Source organism: Branchiostoma floridae, chromosome 15 (assembly GCF_000003815.2).
Source record: "Branchiostoma floridae strain S238N-H82 chromosome 15, Bfl_VNyyK, whole genome shotgun sequence".
Lineage (NCBI taxonomy): Eukaryota > Metazoa > Chordata > Leptocardii > Amphioxiformes > Branchiostomatidae > Branchiostoma > Branchiostoma floridae.
Genome location: NC_049993.1, coordinates 21,223,063 through 21,241,458, shown reverse-complemented (window position 1 = coordinate 21,241,458; position 18,396 = coordinate 21,223,063). Strand labels below are relative to the sequence as shown.

Sequence of the window (18,396 nt, the reverse complement as noted above, 5' to 3'; positions counted from 1 at the left end):
AGCAATGCCCCAGATGCCAATGGGATATCTAATCCTGTGTCCCAGGGGAGGGGAAGGTTCTGTTGTAGCCAGTACAGAACAGCCCCATTTTACCATTCAAATTATGAATGGTTTGACTACAGCATACGAATGGGAGCAGATTTACAACCTCAAGATTAGAATGCAAAATGGAGAGCTTAGTGCTCTTCGCACATATGAGGACCATAAAGTTAAAGTACTGGAGAGAGCAAAAGCAATTTTGTCACGAGAAAGTTTAGAGAGAAGGTTTGATGAGGTACAGGCCAAAGTTGAAGAAAAACATGCCATAATCGTCCGTACATACAGGGGTTGTGTAATTCTGTTTCTGACGTTTGAGTCTGAGCCCAAATTTGCCCATTTCTGGGGGTCCTACACGAGCGGAGATCTCTCCAACACCCTGTCTGAGCTGCTGATCACCAAAGAGATGCGGAGCCTGGAGGGAGGAGACCAGCTGGTGGTGAGGACTCTGGTTCTGGAGCAGGACTACAGAGCTTGGAGGGACTTCTTCAACAAAGGTATGCAAAAACTTTCATAATGGAGACGGAAATTACAGTTGTTTATTAATTATATGTTTTTTGTGAAACCTCACCTCTTGGTTCTGCGTTTGAAAGTAATTATTCGGTAAAAAATTGGAATGGAATCTCACTCATTGGCCTCACCCTGAAACTCTACTTACTGGAGAACAAAAACCTACAGAATTAGCATGCCTATAACAATTACTGTGCATATAATTTTTCATCAATTCAAGACAATACAGTAACTATGATTACGCTGCACCCTGAACACATGCTATTGATATTGCTGACACATGTGTTACTTACATGTAGTTGGACAAATGCAACTGTACAGAACAGCTGAAACTTTAATTTGTACATGTTCAACTTGTCCCAGGTGATCCACAGCTTCCTGAGGAAGAGCAGGTGGAACAGGTGACGTCACACCTGGCAGCACTGGGCACTTCCAGACATACAGAAGAACTGGAGATCACACAGAAAACACGGGCAGGAAGTATCCGGTCCATCGCAAGTGTCCAATCAGAAAACTTCAGACTGCTCAGATGACACAGACTATGTTACCTTAACACAATGTTGCCAAATATTTGAAGTAATACCGCAATACAAAATCTTACATTTGGAAATAGTACCAGGGAATAGGAGCCAAGGGGGAAAACCCATGAACCCAAAGAGTGTAAACTGTAAAAGAATGACCCGACAAGGCCATCCTTGGTAACAGATATTACTAACTGGATATGACAGAATACTCTGTGTTAGGTACGAGGGACGTTCAATAAGTAATGCCCCTGTCCCATTTCCCATAGCAGGAGAATAATGAAACTTGGCACAGTCATTAGTCCTCCTCTACATAGGAACCACCCAGAGTTATGCATTTCTTCCATCATTTGATGCAGCTCTAGACACCATTTTTGTAGAACACCCTAGGTTGGTCCTCCAACCACGTCGTAACTTCAGAAATCAAGGCTGCATCATCTGGGAAACACTTTCCTTTCAAAAACAACTTCATGGCTGGGAAGAGATGAAAGTCAGAGGGTGCAAGGTCAGGAGAGTAAGGGGGATGGGGGAGGATTTCATAGCCATGCCCGTGCTTCTGATCTGGCAACATGCGAGTTGTGGACCGGAGCATTGTCTTGCATGAGGAGGATACCTTTGTTGATCTTGCCCCGCCTCTTGATTTTGATAGCTTCTCTTAATTTCGTCAAAAGTGAAGCGTAGTAGGCCCCTGTAATTGTGGTACCCTTTGCCAGGAAATCTGTCATCACTACTCTGTCCTGGTCCCAGAAGACTGTGAGCATAACCTTGCCAGCAGAGGGCTGCACCCTTGCCTTCTTTGGAGGTGGTGAGTCCGAGTGCTTCCACTGCTTTGACTGGGCTTTGGTCTCTGGATCATAGTGATGGACCCAAGTTTCATCCTGTGTAATCAGTCTTTTGAAAAAGTTTGACTCATCTTCTTGGCACATCTCCAAATTCATCATCGAGCACTCGACGCGTTCTTGCTTCTGGAAAGGTGTCAGCAACCTGGGAATCCATCTAGCAGACACCTTATGCATAATTTTTATGCAAATGCTGATGAATGATAGTTTCCACAGACCCTATACTAATCTTGACCTCTTGCTATTTGGCGAAAAGTAATGCATCGTTCTTCCAAAATGGCTGCCTCAACTTGACGGACAGATGCCTCATCAATGAACAGGAACAGGAACAGGAACGACCAGGTCTGGGAGCTGTTTCCACAGACTTCCAGCCATGTTTGAATTAAGGATGCCAGCGTTTTACAAGTTCATATGATTGGACATCATCACCATAAGTTTCTTTCATTTCATCAAAAGTCTCCTTTGGTGTGCGTCCTTTCAAATACAAAAACTGGATCACTGCGCGACACTCAACTGGCTCCATTTCACTTCTGACTCAGTTCAAACACATGTAAATCAGTAACCACAATTAGTTCACAGCTGTATTTTGCAACATAATCCATAGAAATATAAATCATTACGCATGCAAAATTTCATCTAGATCAGACAACTGGAAGTGGGTCAGAGTCATTACTTATTGAACGCCCCTCGTAGCATCGCCCATCAGCAGCATTGCCCTGGTTGGCTGCACATTGCCACCAGGAACATTGTTTAGAGCTCCTAGCATGCCATGGTTACTGGCGATCATGCCCATGCCCACCTCTTTAATGTCACAAACAAAATGATATATAAGCTCATGCTATGTCTAGTCTGCATTGACCCAGGCTAGGACTACATACATTAGTATATATATTGTGTACCTTATACTTGCACCATATGTTGGCATAAATCATTACAATTTGTAAAACTTAGGGATAGAGTTTTGAATTCAAACAGTAACATTGCATTATGATTCTTTATAAGCTGAGAATTGCATATTTTTGAAATAATTATAACCGTACGGTTATGGGGGATGCCCTAACATGGCATGCTTTATCATGCATTGAACTCGTGGCATTCCATCGCTATATATAGTTGCCAGAGAGTAGTCAAGTTGTAATGAACTTGAATTTCTAACACATTCACCTAAAGAACTACTAAACATGATTCCGTTTTTTAAAAAAACAGCAAATGAATATGCAAAAGTCTATTTTTAGTGCAAATGACAGCTGTGTGCATGGATTTCTTAGGGCACCCCCCCCCCATTACTTCAGTCTATAAGCATAGACTGTCCTTGACCTTGGTACTTTGTATACTACATTTTTCTTTAATTTTAACAAGTCAGATGTTCTTGTTGTTCTTACTAATTATTATCCTTAATTGGTATGCTTTCCTCAATTGTTGGCAGTTTTCTCTATCCTATTTTTTTGGTGGGTGTGAGAAAGTTTATAAACAATCTAAAACTTTATAGTAAAAGAGAGACATTAGTAAACCACCAGCAGTACAGGATCATAGAATCTGATTTATTGTTTGCATTACTGAATATACAGTTACCAGTAAGTCTTTTGAGCAACAATAAAGTCTGACCAGACATGTACAGAATTTCAGGTCATTTATTTTTAACCAGTGCATAGAAAGATACAAACTTTAAGACACATCTCAAAATGGTCCCCGCAAAAAACTCAATAAAATAATACGTCTTTCCCATGGCCTTTTGTCAAGCAAAGTAACTCACACACAATAGTATGCCATTAGGTGCCCCCTATGGTAGTGTTGTGTACCTAAGCTGAAATTCATGATGAGGTTCAGGTCCAGACTCAAGTCCAGAGATAGGTCCGGTTGCTTCCACACCGCGCGTGACAGACAACATCGATACTTGAGCTGGTGTGCTGGCCTCCGGGCGCACCAACCCCCTCCCTCCCCACATGGACTGTCGATCGAAGGCCCACACGTGGGAGGTTATTTGAGTGCGAGTAAATAAAAATGGAAAAAGGCGATTATTGTCAAATGTACGATGCCCTGTTTGCAAGATGAAAACATAATTATACAAGATACATGTCTAAAATGGAGAAAAGAAGAATAAAAGAAAACGTTCCCAGTGGGAGGCGATCCTGTATCCTTCAGCGCAACATTTGCATGCACACCCACTAAGGTATGTGACTTTACATTACCTAAGGACGATTTTTTGTCTTATTACGTTAGGTTGCACAGGGCGGCCAGGTGGGCGTCTGACGGTTTTAGCCCTGTGCGTTTATTGGTTTACCTGTGGCGTATCCATGACAGGGATAGACTTTCGACCAATCAAAAGCTGCATTTCACAGCCTAAGGGTTGTTATCTGCATTTTCATTGGATACCGGTTTGAGCAAGCGTTTTGCTGATAGGTTCACCTGAGATGTGTCCCCGAGAAAGGCAGACTTGTGGCCAATCAAAAAGCTGGAAACGTGGACAGCATGTTACAGCACCCAGTTTTTTTCTTCTTCTGAGAGAACGTGGACAAAAACAATGGGAAAGACTTGATTAAAGGTCACTCTGAATAAAAAAAAATTCTGTGAAAAGACTGGAAATGTGAAAATGCATTGCCATGATGATGGTGATCTTTGTGAAGTTGTGGATGTCTCATAGCTGGTGAAGAAGATGGTAGCTTTAAGTATGTGGAAGGATAATGTGTGTAGAGTAAGATGTCTCTGCCAGTATTGCGGAAGGAAATGATGTGTCTGTACTTGGTACAAAAAAGAATAGCATGATAGCATTTTTCTTTGGCCATTTCTGTCCCACTGGGGCTGTTTTATTTGGAGGTGTTCAAAAGAGGATAGGGGGTTCTACCTGGTTCTATTTGTTGGATATGATTACAGTCATTGTAGGGTGCAGCCATTCTATCCCGGGATGCACTCAATAAGGGTCTAGAAACTACTGATAAATAACAATGTCTGTTACGAACTGCTAAACAAATCAAATTCAGAAGTACCTAAATAAATGAAATATCTGTCAGTGAAATCAATACTTTACAATAATTGCTTTTACAGAAGGACTGGTAACGTTACTTGGGGAAAAAAATAGATGGTAAAGTCTGGTGTGTGACTTTGTACCAAGGGAAGCAGACTGGTTAAATATTAACCATATCTGGGTAAACTTGGCACATACGCACTTACGCAGGAAACTGGTGATCCAAGTTCCGCACTCAATATCACTCAAAAAAGGTGAGGTTTCTATGCTAATTCTTTCCTCTTAAGCGTAAGATCATTCTACATTATCTTAAGTAACATAAACGTTGAAATGTCTGATTGAATAACAGTGGCTGTCACAATTGGTTAAGCAATAGAATAAGGATCAAAGGTCTCTTCACTACAAGCCTGTGATCCGCCATTTTGTCACCAGTTATCCACCTGTTGGCCATTGTCCGAGGTTGTTTTTTTCATGTGACTCTCTATTCATAAATTCAAATAGGCACAGATACATCAAGATCCACAAAGTGACAATAAAAAATGAAATAAGTGCTTTTCTCATGGCATTATATTGTAATCTGAAGATCATGATCAATGTTGCCATATTGAATTCTTTGTTTTTACCTGAGTCATTGGAATATACTGTGTGTCGTAAATGTAAAAGGGGAAAACAGAGAAGTTTAACACCTTATAACTTAGTCACTATAAGAACCTGACATTGTGCATCTATTGGTTACCATATTGAATCTTAGGAGAAGATTTTATTGACACAATAAAAAAAATTAAACATTTTTGTATTCTCCAGAAACACCTTCAAGTTGGAGGAAACACTGCTACAAACCAACCATGGCTGAAGTTTCAGCTCTAACTCAGCTGTACCTAAAGATTTCTGACAGTTTGTCAGAAGAAGACGTCAGAGACCTACGGGCTATTCTAGTTCCTGATGTTCTGAGTCAGGGGAGAGTGGAACAAGCCACACCTCTTGAGATGTTCAACATGCTGGAGGCTGACAATAAGATTGGGAAGGGAAACCTTGGCCTGCTCGTGGAGATATTGACATGTCTTGGGAGAGCAAAACTAGCAGATGAGGCAGAATGCCTTGAACAAGAGCAGAGGAGAGAAGGTACTGTTTAATTTGCAAGACAGTATAGTGTTGAAATATTAATTTAGTAGATTAAGTCATAGAGCCAACAATTGTCAGTAATACAGCACAGTGAATACAGTACAGTGCTATACATGTATCTTGTTGACCAGGAAAAAGGCATACAGAAATGTAAGGACTAACTGGTCATGAGGTAAATTTTAGACTTTAGACAGTTATTTTGTTACAATCATCATTTAAAAATATACTGATGTTTATCTTGATAGTACAGCTGACTGATGGGGATGCCCTTATGGTGTTTTTTTCGATGCCCAAACTCATAGTGCTTCATTGCCAGTTGCTAGAAAATATTTTGATGAATCAGATTTTAACATATTGATTCTGTAAGAAATGTATTAAATACTGTTTGTGAGCCTTTTACACTCTGTTGTAACTGTGTTACAACTGGTAAACACTCTTTAGAATGTGCTATGCTGGACATGGTGCCCTACAATCAGAGAGTCAATCTGTATTTTTGCTCTCTTAAGAAGTTGCCGATAAAGACGGTCACCAAAACGTCGGTATGAATAAACCAATGGTTGTGTAGAAAGATAAAAACTTTATTCAATTATTCATTCTTTATTGATTGATTGATTGATTCAGTGATGTACCAACCTGATGAAACTATTTACAGAAGTTGTTCATAAATTTCAGAATTTTAATATTGTTTTATGTGCCCACATGTGCAAACATAATGAGCCGAGTGTCCTTTTCATTGTTGGTACGGAGGTTCAGTCTCCATGGCTCAAGCAGAAACATCCAAGCTCTGTTCTGTGGGGGTCTACCAAAAGTGCGAAAAGGAACGAACAGGAATAAAAAAGAATGAAAAGGAACAAAAAGGAATGAAAAGGAAAATACCGAAAGTGCAAAAAGGAACAAATGGAACGAAAATGAACGAAAATGAACGATAAGGAACGAGATGAATGAATTGGAATGAAGTATGAAGAAAACTGAAATAAAATCCATTGGAATATACTTAAGGAAACGATACTGTGGGCGTCAAAAGCATATGAAACGTCTTTAATTTTATACAGAATGTGCAATATTAAATTCTTACGGCGCTGTTTTAGGATATTGTGTTTACGCAGACTAAAAGCCTCACAGCTGATAAAAACCAAGTTAGACATAATAAATTATTGTGTTTGATTCTAGGTGAAGAACTAAGAAGAAAGTTTTCAGTAAACAAACTTGCTAATTGCTTAGTTTTTGGTTGGTCATCTTTTCATATCATAAGGACAAGGAGAAGCAGCCATAGCAGCTTCAAAGCAGACAGTCCCCATGAGTGGAGCCCATCGCACCCTGCTGCTGAGGAACTACCCAACCATCTACCTGGAGCTGGATGCCACAAGAGTGCTGGACTATCTCCACCAGCAGGGAGTGCTCACAGATGAGATGAGACAAGAGATTCTGGCCATCCCAGAAGACCAGAGGCACAACAGGACCAGGAGGTTATTGGACCTGATTCTGCAAATGGGGGACAACGCTTTTGCCATCTTCCGTACAGCACTGGGGCATGCTGGGTACCAACATCTTATGGAGCTGCTCACAGGGGAGCAGCAGCACATGCCACGTAAGGAACTGTTTTTCTTTTTATTTGAAATCTCATGAGCTACCTAGCAGTAAGGCTGAGCAGGACACTGGTTTTGAGCATGAAGGAAAGTGTGGATACAATGTTTAGACATAAAGAAGGGAGCAATTTGCTTATCCTCATCAGTAGTTTTGGTGTAGCTTTAAAAGATATTGCTCATCCTCATTATTGCATTTGCCAAGCTAGTGTGATTGCTGCTGACTATTTCATCTTCAGTGTTTCTCCATTATCTAAAGAATATACTACTAATGGAATCTTTAATAAAAGTTTGTTTTTCTTTCCTTTTCCATTGATAGCTATGCCCATGGCACTGGCTATAGATATATATTCAGGCTCCCAAGGGAAGGAAGATTTCAATGTGCACATCAAAGAGCAGCCCCATGTAATCATTCCAAATGAACAGCTTTTGACTACAATATATCAAAAAGATCAGATTCTCCAGTTGAAGACTAAAATGAAGGATGACGAGCTCAGGGCACTTAACATATATGAAGAAAAACAAGTTGAGTTACTGGAGGGAGCAAAAGCAAATTTGTCACAAGAAAGTTTAGAGAAAAAGTTTGATGAGCTACAAGCCAAAGTTGAAGAACAGCATGCCATCATCATCCGTACATACAGGGGTTGTGTAATTCTGTTTCTGACATTTGAGTCTGAGCCCAAATTTGCCCATTTCTGGGGGTCCTACTCGAGTGGAGATCTCTCCACCACCCTGTCTGAGCTGTTGATGACTGAGGAGATGCGGAGCCTGGAAGGAGAAGACCAGCTGGTGTTGAAGACTATGGTTCTGGAGCAGGACTACAGAGCTTGGAGGGACTTCTTTGGGAAAGGTACACATTCATCCAAAGACTTTTTGCTTAATATGAATTTTGTGTGTCATGGTTTTTGTCCTGGGAAATTGAGGGAGGGTTTGATCATTACTCAAGACAATATTTGCATATTTGTGACAGTTGACATACCAAATTCAATGCACTTTTACAGCTTTCTGAACATAAAATTGGTTTGGCAAGTGCAACAAAACAGTTGCAAGCTGAAGTACAATTATAATTTTTGTACATGTTCAACTTGTCCCAGATGATCCACAGCTTCCTGAGGAAGAGCAGGTGGAACAGGTGACATCACAGCTGGCAGCACTGGGCACTTTTGGACAACAAAGAAGGAAGGCAGGAAGCATCCGATCCATTGCAAGTGCCCGGTCAGCTGCAAGCACCATGTCGTCAGGAAGCGTTCTGTCATCCGATTCTGGCTACACATCAACTGGGAGCCAGATGACATTGTCTGAAGGTGAAAATTCTTTTGTGTGATGTATGTAACTCTGGGGGCTTTACATACATTAAAGTATCATTGAATGTGTGAAAAACATCATGTATAATTGATTAGTTCCTAAGATGTGTTTTTATAAGTCATTGACTCTCTCTTTTGCGTAGTTTGTCATAGTCTGGAAAAGACTGACTGACACAGACTCTCTCTATACATGACAGACTTTGTTCAAGATCCAAACAATACAGACTGAGACAAGTTTTGTATTAATGGTCAATCTTTTTTCCAATCGTAGGCAAAGTCATTGCACCAAAGTACAAAGTAGAAGCAGAAGCAGCCATCTTCACGTTAAATAAGGGAATGGACAACATTGACAGGGAAATCACAGCCACAAGAAAGAACTGTCAGGAAGTAGAGAACGAAATCCAGCAGCACTACAAAAGACCTGAGGTCCAAATCCACTTGGAAAAGCAGGAGATGATCAACAAGGTGCAGATGGTCAACAGAGACAGGGGAGGGGAACTGACCCATGAGAGAAAGAAATTGCAGATGGAACTTGGAAAGACCAAGGAAAAGATAGCATTCTCTCAAAAGATTTTAGATTGTAAAGATGACAAGGAGTTTATTATTTTAAGGCAACAAATGGAAGAAAAATTCCAGAAACTCTCATTGCAGAAAACACACATTGACAAGAGTTTTGTGGGTCATACTAAAGTGACCTTCCAACCCTGCAGCTTATCCCAGGTTTCTGGGGGTTCCTTGTCGGTAAATGTGTTTGCTGGGTTCGGTATTGATGTAGAGGAGCCAGCAGTAGAGAGTCTGCCCTGCTCTGTCACAGTCACAGCTGACAACACTGCAGATCTTACAGGTGGGGATGTTACACCACAGATAGAGGTGACATCACCACAGGGCAAAACCACCCTGATACAGACTACAGCACACAGTAGCCCCCCACTAGCTGCAGGGAAGGGACAAACCAGCAGAGTTAGGAGGGTCTTGGGTGGAGTATGGAGACCTCAGGAGTCAGGGAAACACACACTGGGGGTCTGTATGGGGGGTAAGAAGGACCTGGGCTCTCTCACTGTAAATGTGGTCAGTAACAACCCTGTACTGAGGTTTGGGCAGAAGGGCAGCCAGCAGGGGCAGTTTGACTGGCCTGAGGATGTAGCAGTCAGGGGGGACAGGCTGTATGTGGCTGATTATAGTAACCATCGTGTTCAGGTGTTTGATCTGAGTGGGAACTTTTGTCATTCATTTCCTAGTAGCAACCCTTTATCAGTTGCAGTTCAGACTGATGGCACCATACTGGTGAACTCTGGGAAGGAAGTGAAGAAATTTTCCCCATCAGGAGAACTTGTAAACAGATTTCCTCTGGGTGAATATTGCGCAGAGCCCTATGGCCTGGCAGTACAGAGGGATGGGAGGGTTGTTGTAGCTGATCACGACAAACACAGGATCTTCCTGTTTGAGGCAGATGGGACACTGGTCAAACAGGTGGGAGAGTGGGGGCAGGGGGAGGGGCAGTTTAGCTGGCCATGTTTTGTTTGTGTGGATAAAGAAGGCAACATCATTGTGGCTGATACAAATAACCACCGTGTTCAGGTGTTTGACAAGGATCTGAACATCAAACACAAGTTTGGTCAGGAGGGCAGACAGCCACAGGGCATGTGGTGGCCTATGGGGGTGTCAGCTGACAGCAGGGGGAACATAGTTCTGGCAAATGGTGGGTATAACACGTGTCAGGTGTTTCGCCCAGATGGCATCTGGGTGTCAACCATTAGCACAGATGGGGACAAACTGAACTCATCCCACGGGGTGGCTGTGACAGAGGATGGACATGTGTTTGTAGCTGATACTGGTGACCACTGTGTCAGGAAGTACAGATACATGTAGTAGACAAGGAGATCCCAGGTTTACTTATTATAAGATCAGTGAGGAGTCCAGGGTTTAAAACACCACCTGCATATGTAAGGTTGTGCATGTAAAATTGGCGTGGTGCAATTACTCTCAGATCAAACTTGGACCAGTGCAAGTTGCATTTATCCACAGTGTTACCTGACATTAGAGAAAGCTTACACGCACCAAGAATATTGTCTGTCTTTGCGATGTAGATTAGGGAATAACCCTGAATCAAATAAAAAAAGTCTAAATTTGTTCATGTGTGATGTACGTGCATGTGCATGTAGGTACTAAGCATTCTAACTTGAAGAATAGCTTTAGCTTTAAGTCCTGATTTATTAACGTAAAAACTGGGGTACCTACCTGACAGTACTCAATGATTGTCACAATGTTTTTCAAGCTGTTTATTGAGAAAAGTTATTATATAATATTTACTCAAATGTTAAGTTTGGAGGATCATACTGAGAAAATGATTGTATTCATGACAATTTGTAGAGATTGTAAAGACTGTTTACAGCTGTGTAACAGTATTGTATTGCTTAATATGGTGTTCAACTGTTGATATTGGCCCTAAATGTCTGAGTCCATCACACACTGCTATTAATATTATACTGTTGGTATACATTGTACTACAATCACAGTTTCCTTTCCATCTTGTTTTCAGCCATACATTTTAGTCATACCTGTTTTAAGCACAAATTAATAAACATGTTCAAATCTTTATCTGGATGATTGTTTCCATTTTATTGACAGGATCATTCAATAGTCAATAACTCTGTGGTCACCCTTTTTAGTTTCCAACACCAAAGTCAGAAAAACTACAGCAGGTTTTGTGCCCCCTGGTGGAATCACTAGGGATTGAATCAGGAGAGAGAATAGCTGAACTAGGCTATATAAAACCGTACATATAAAAATTATAGAGCTAGTACAGGACATTGCACCACCTCCAGAGAATGGACTGAGAGAAGTGGCCCTGAAAGATCACCACAATGACCACACAGGGAAAGACTCCATGACCCCATAAGAGATGGACTGACAACATAAGGAAAGATCATCATCTCCCTAACCTACACAGTGCCAAAAAGACAGAGGCTGCTAGCGAGCTGCCATCAAACCTCCACATCTTTGTGCATGTCTAACCTTCTTCTGATGGGGAACAAAAGGCGATAAACCGAATAGTGAGAGTGTGTGAGTGAGTGAATGTGTGTGAGTGAGCTCGAGTGATCATGAGTGACAATGAGAGAGCAGTCGCCCATAAGTCCCAGCTAGACTGCCTTGCACTGCAGGCTCAGTGGTGCCCAGTTAGAATTCAAACAAGTAAACAAATATCTAGATCAAGTTATTTCTACTTTGCTTGTAGATTTCTACTTTTCTTGTAGATTTCCTGTCAATATGCTATGTGCCACATCATACCCAGTGATATGAAGGTAGCTATCTAACTTTCTTAGTAGCCTGATGTGATAGTCAGCCCAGGTAGACAGGTCAGCCTTTTCCACAAACCCTTTGAAAAATGGTCTGTCAATCAATTATGATTGTGTACTACATGTGGCCTTAGGTCACCAGCTCTGGTTAATATTAACCCACATTTCTGGGCACACTTGGACTGAATGATACCTGCCCAGGAAACTGCTGATCTAAGTTCCAGACTTCAATGTCTGAGTCTCAATGTCTCATTTCACTGTTTGAATATGTGCTGCTTCATTTTTTCTAAATATTACAGAAATGTTTGTCTTGACTCTGTCAATGTCACTTTAAATTATCATAATTGATGATGTCCGTTTAAAACAGCAGTTATAAGTCCTGCCTAAAGAATAAGAAAAAAGGTTGTTTGCTCTAAGACTTGTTCGTTTCAGCACCCTGAATAATCACTGCTGGACATGACATGTACTTTGAATAAAATTCAAGAACTTTGAGTGAAATTCTTTGCACGTTGCCTTGTAGATTAAAGTCTCCCTAATCGGGTGTATCTCTCTATCTGCCTATGCACAGTTCAAATTTCAGCTAGGAAAGCTGAGTTGTTGATATTGGCAGATAAGTGTTTCAGATGGCTTTGTTCCCAGCATTTAATCAATATGACTGTTATCTTGAGTTTAACTTTTTGTTTGCAGGGTCAATCACACATATTTTATATGTATATATATCACACAATTACATATTTGCAGGTAAAGGAATATCCAATTACCAACAACTTATAGCACAAGGGCACAACGTCGGGGACTCCCGGCCCAGTGCTCTACCTGTTATGCTCCATCAACCCCACCCCAAAAACATTCAGATGTATAAACAGCAAATTGTTCAGAATCATACAGCAATGTAACCCTGCTATTTGGTAGTGTACAAATGATTAAAGTGCTTTAGAATTTCTTAAGATCTAAGAGCTTTCTCTACTATTATTGTAAATTATGCACCTCAGTAATTAGCTCTGCTAGCTAGTAGGAATTTATTACCATTTTAAAATATAGTCATGAACATTTTTTCCTACAACTTCTATTATATCTATGTATAAACTCTGATTCACTGCCATGGCTATAACTGATGGAATCATAACTTAACCTAATAGATAGACTATTCACTTTGTGGAGTTGACATTCACGGAGACTTCAAACCAATAAAATTTTGAATCATATTAATCCATAAACATTATGTTAATAGATTTCTGTTTGTAATAATTTAAAACCACAAATGATTGTAACTCGATTGTAATTTGGAGCTTGCAGTCTGACGAACCCATAAAAACACTCTAGCCTACAGTTGGCACAGGCTGATTTCTTGTAGTGTAAGCTCTGAATTAGAATCAGCTTACAATCATTCAATCAAACTCCATTCCCTACATCTTCTCTGATTAAGTATCAACAAGAGATAGTATACAAAGCCAAGTGACAACACTGAAGATGCCTAGTTTCTTCTTTGTTAAAATCATGTTTACTTTCACTACTTTCAGTATGTCAAAGGCACACTGAAAATAGTGTGCCTTTGACATACTACAAAATGTACGTATCAATCTAACAGGATGTTTGTAAAAAAAGACTACAGTAGGTAGTTCATAACCACGCAAGGTAATTTCAACAATTGGTACATGAATGGGATTTGAACCCAGGATCCAGTGATTCAGAGCTTAGTAACCACCTAACCTGACATGTAAAGCCACATCAAATGAAATCCTAGATGACTATATCTGAATGACAATCTCTTATTACATTACAGTTCAATACATAAAAATTTAGGAATAGTATAAATACAACCTCCAAAATGAAGTCTGAGTGCATGGTACTTACAAATGCATCAACAACACTCTGTACTTAATTTAATAATCACACGTATCTGTACTTCCTGATACAATTCTCACCAGGATCAGCTACAAACACATGTCCATCCTCTGTCACAGCCACCCCTTGGGGTTTGTCCCAATCACTGCAGATGGTAGACACGCAGGTGCCATCAGGGCAAAACACCTGAAGCTTCTTACTCTGCTTTATAGATTTCTCACCATGGTTGATCAAAACTATGTTCCCCCTGCTGTCAGCTGTCACACAATGAGGGCACCACATGTCCTGTGGCTGTCTGCCCCACTCACCAAACTTTTTACCGAAGGTCAGATTCTTGTCGAACACCTGAACACGGTGGTTGTTTTTGTCAGCCACAATGATGTTGTCTTCTCTGTTCACACAGACAAAACCTGGGCCGTTAAACTGCCCCTCCCCCTGCCCCTGCCCTCCCACCTGTTTCACCAGTGTCCCATCTGCCTCAAACAGGAAGATGCTGTGTTTGTCTGGATCAGCTACAACAACCCTCCCATCCCTCTGTACTGCTATGTCAGCAGGCTTTATACATTTATCCAGAGGAAATTTGTGCAGCAATTCTCCTGAAGGGGAAAATTTCTTCACTTCTGCCCCAGATTTCACCACTATGGTGCCATCAGTCTGAACCGCAAGTGACCCACATGATGTAATCGTTGAAAATGAGTAACAAAAGTTTCCACTCAGATTAAACACTTGAACTCGATTGTTGAACATATCAGCCACATACAGCCTGTCCTCCCTGACTGCTACATCCATTGGCCTGTCAAACTGCCCCTGCTGGCTGCCCTTCTGTCCAAACCTCAGTACAGGGTTGTTACTGCCCACATTTACAGTGAGAGAACCTAGATCATTGCTACCCCCCATACAGACCCCCAGTGTGTGTTTCCCTGACTCCTGAGGTCTCCACTTTGCACCCCAGACCCTCCTAACTCTGCTGGTTTGTCCCTTCCCTGCAGCAGGTGGGGGGCTACTGTGTGCTGTAGTCTGTATCAGGGTGGTGTTGCCCTGGGGTGAGGTCACCTGTATCTGTGGTGTCTCAGTGCTAAAGGATGTGACTGTGACAGAGCAGGAAAGACCCACCACAGTTGGTCCCTTTATATCAAACCAAGGGAATACAGACAAAGAACCCCAAACCTGGGGAAGACTGGAGGGATGGAAGGACACAGCCTTAAAATCCCCAAAAGTCCTGTTACCGGTTTCCTGTGAAGCAAGCTGTTTCAGTCTCCTTTCCATTTGCTGCCATAGAGTTAAAAGTTCTGTGTTATTACCACGGACTAAAACATTCTGGCAAAATTCAAGCCCTTCCCTGGTCTTTATTAAGTCTCTCTCCATCTCTTTTTTCCTACTAGTTAGTTCCTCTTTCATGTCCTTATTTATGTCATGCACCTTTCTGATCATGTTTTTTTCTTCCTCACTCAATGCTTTCTTTAGATCTGCATAATGCTGTTCAATCTTCTTCTCTTCCTTAGCACAATTCTCTTGTAATGTTTTGAGTCCCTTGTCCAGGTTTTGAATTTTTTGGTTTATCTTGGAGATGACATCATCCTCTGTTTTCTTCATCAGACCGCCTATGCAGTTTTTGCACTTATGTGCTACTTTATCCAATTCTTTTGCATTATGGTTTTCCCCAGCCCTGTCCCTGCTGTGATCTTCACTGGCACAGTCTCTGCAGACCAGGATTTCACAGGGCTCACAGTAGAGAGTCATGCGCTGGCTGTGTTTTTGGCAGTAGACTTGTCTGGCATACTGCGATTTCAGGGAGGGACTCTGAAGGACTTTCCAGGTGAGGATGACATGATCCTTGAGTCCAGGTGTAGTCTTGTGCTTTTTGACACAGCTGTTACACAACAGAAAAGAACAGGCACCGCACATAGCAGCTGTAGCTCGGGTGCCATTATGGCACATCTCACATAAAACACGAGACGTCTTACTTTGTCTCAACTTCCTATAGTCCAGCAGTTTGTTGATGTAGAGGTTAGGGTTGAGTTTATCCACACCTCCGCGCCAAGATGGGCACGAGAGTTCCATGTCAGCATCACAAACAGGACAGGTTAATTTTCTACCACGGCTACCCTTTTCCTCGGCCCGTTTTTTCAAACACTGTCCACAGAAAGTGTGAAGACAGGGAAGAAGCTTCGGATCCTTATACAAGTCCCCACAAACTCTGCAAGTCAAGCTTTTACGAAGCTTTTTTTCTGCCATAACTGGAATATTAGTTATACAGACCAGACGATCAAAGGAACTTGTGCAAATCCACGGCTTATTCTGCGTGAGCGTTTATGAATGGTTCTAAATTCATGTCAGCAAATATTCCACCCTTTATATAAACTACTTGACTGTACAAATAATGAGAAAAGCCAATAGTTGAAAGGACGTTGTGGAACTTAGACCAGTAGCAGCCTTATGGTGCTACTAGACCTTTGTCTAGGTGTCATAGTCTGCCTGTTGCTGATTGGATCACATAATACATATTCAAATATTTTCCCCCACGATTGATTCCTGCCAGTGTGTAAAGCACTCATAAAGGTCACATGGAACAAACATGTGACTTTATCGAGTTGTGCTGTTGACCACTGAAGTTTAAGTGTAGCTGTTGAGAACCAAGTTACCAATCTAGCCTGCATCTATACCATAACCTGGAAACATTTGGATCTCTTATGTTGGAATTTTTTAATAAAAGATATGTTGGACTGAAGCCTGGTATTCCTAGCATGTGGACTTGCTACATAGCTTAAACTACCTACTTGAACAATTTACTAGAAGGTCAGATTAAAGGCAATAAATGTCACATACTGTGCTCCAGGTAGTGAGCTAGTCCAGGCAGGTCCTCAGGGTCACTGAAACTCCCCACTCCCACACACAGGGCTGCAGCAGACTAAGGAAATACAAAAACTACGTTTCAAACAAGGGCTAAGCTTCTTAAGTAAGGTAATTATAAAGTGGGCATATGGATATCATTTTTTCAAAACCCCCATACACAGCCATGTTATTGATGTGTACCGTTTTGACCCTCAAACGATAATGTAGTAAATTTCCATACTCAGTAAAACTCAGGTCATTAAGGGCAAGTAAACAGCAGTTCTATAAATCATAGTGCTTTACAAAGTGAAGCCTGAAGGGTAAGCAAACCAAATTTGTGTTTTCTGTGATGTTCAATTATGTAAAAAGCTAGAGACTCAAATGCTACAGGTATAAACTATAATGCTTTGCAGATATAGAGTCAGAATATGCAAGCTAATACAAAATGATCCTCTCCAAATGATGTAGCCCCACATTCTTACTACCTATATATAATCAATGAACAGGAAATGTAGTTGCACTAATTATGCTTATTATAATATAATACGGTAACCTTAGAAAAAAACATGGGATAATTCTGTGTCATTTGTTTTGAGAAATAAAACAGTTGCAAACAAATGTTTTTGGTACACTTTACATCTTTTTCCTTTGTGTTTCTCAAAATATCTGTAGTATATAAATTTTTAGCATAACATATAATGACAAATCAAAGAAGCCTGAATCTTTTTTGTTGTGAAAGGAAAACAATGAGAGAAATAGTTTTTTACCTAAGGATGCCAACATAAAAACCATTTTCAAACAATAATTGGGAAAAACTGAAAAGATAGAACCGTTTAACAGCCATTGCACCTGTAGCCTGGGTACCATCCTCAGTAGCTCAAGAGGTTTGCAAGCAATCAGATTGAGTCAGTGGTTACTATGGAGGCTGATACCCAGGTAATTGCTCCTGAGGATTTTTTTTACAATACTGATTTTATTGGGAAAGCATCTATCTTCAAGGTGTTATTTGCTATTGTTGCAACAAGATTCTCACCAGCTTCTCCTTCATCTTGACTGTCTTCTGCCTCTTCCTTGGGATGGGAGGATCTCTGTCTGCTTCACCTGAAGACGTGCCTGAAGGTCTACCTGTCTTCTCATCTCCTGAAACATGGAGAAAAGTCTGTTACAGGAATCTGTTCTGTACCCAATACCAACTGGCTTTAATTTAGCTTAAATTTTGCCTTCATTAATTCATTGCAATACCTTAGTTTTTTAGTACAATACACTGTGCTATTCCAAGGCTTTTCTCACTTATATTGCTTGAGTACAGTAGCTTTTGTATTGGGTACTATACATACATGTGTATTGTGTATTATACATATATGTGTATTGAGTATTACACTGTGCACTATACAGGCATGTATAGTATAGTGTGTAGTATGCATATATGTGTATTATGTGTTATACATACAATCATATTGTGCACTATACATACAGTTGCTTGGGTAACTTTGGTACTGTCATGTTATCACCAGGAATGTCTAACCTTAGCTGACGTTCAATACAT

General features: G+C 40.9%; 1 protein-coding gene across 1 annotated transcript in view; it reads right to left on the bottom strand.

Moving 5' to 3' along the window:
- LOC118431674 (nardilysin-like) overlaps positions 1 to 18,396 on the bottom strand; it is a 61,772-nt gene that overhangs the window by 42,652 nt on the left and 724 nt on the right. Inside the window, exons 2-3 of the mRNA XM_035842919.1 lie at positions 17,884 to 17,990; positions 16,845 to 16,926 (exon numbers count right to left, since the gene is read on the bottom strand). Coding sequence (XP_035698812.1) covers positions 16,845 to 16,926; positions 17,884 to 17,990 — 189 coding nt within the window. The remainder of the gene's footprint in view (positions 1 to 16,844; positions 16,927 to 17,883; positions 17,991 to 18,396) is intronic.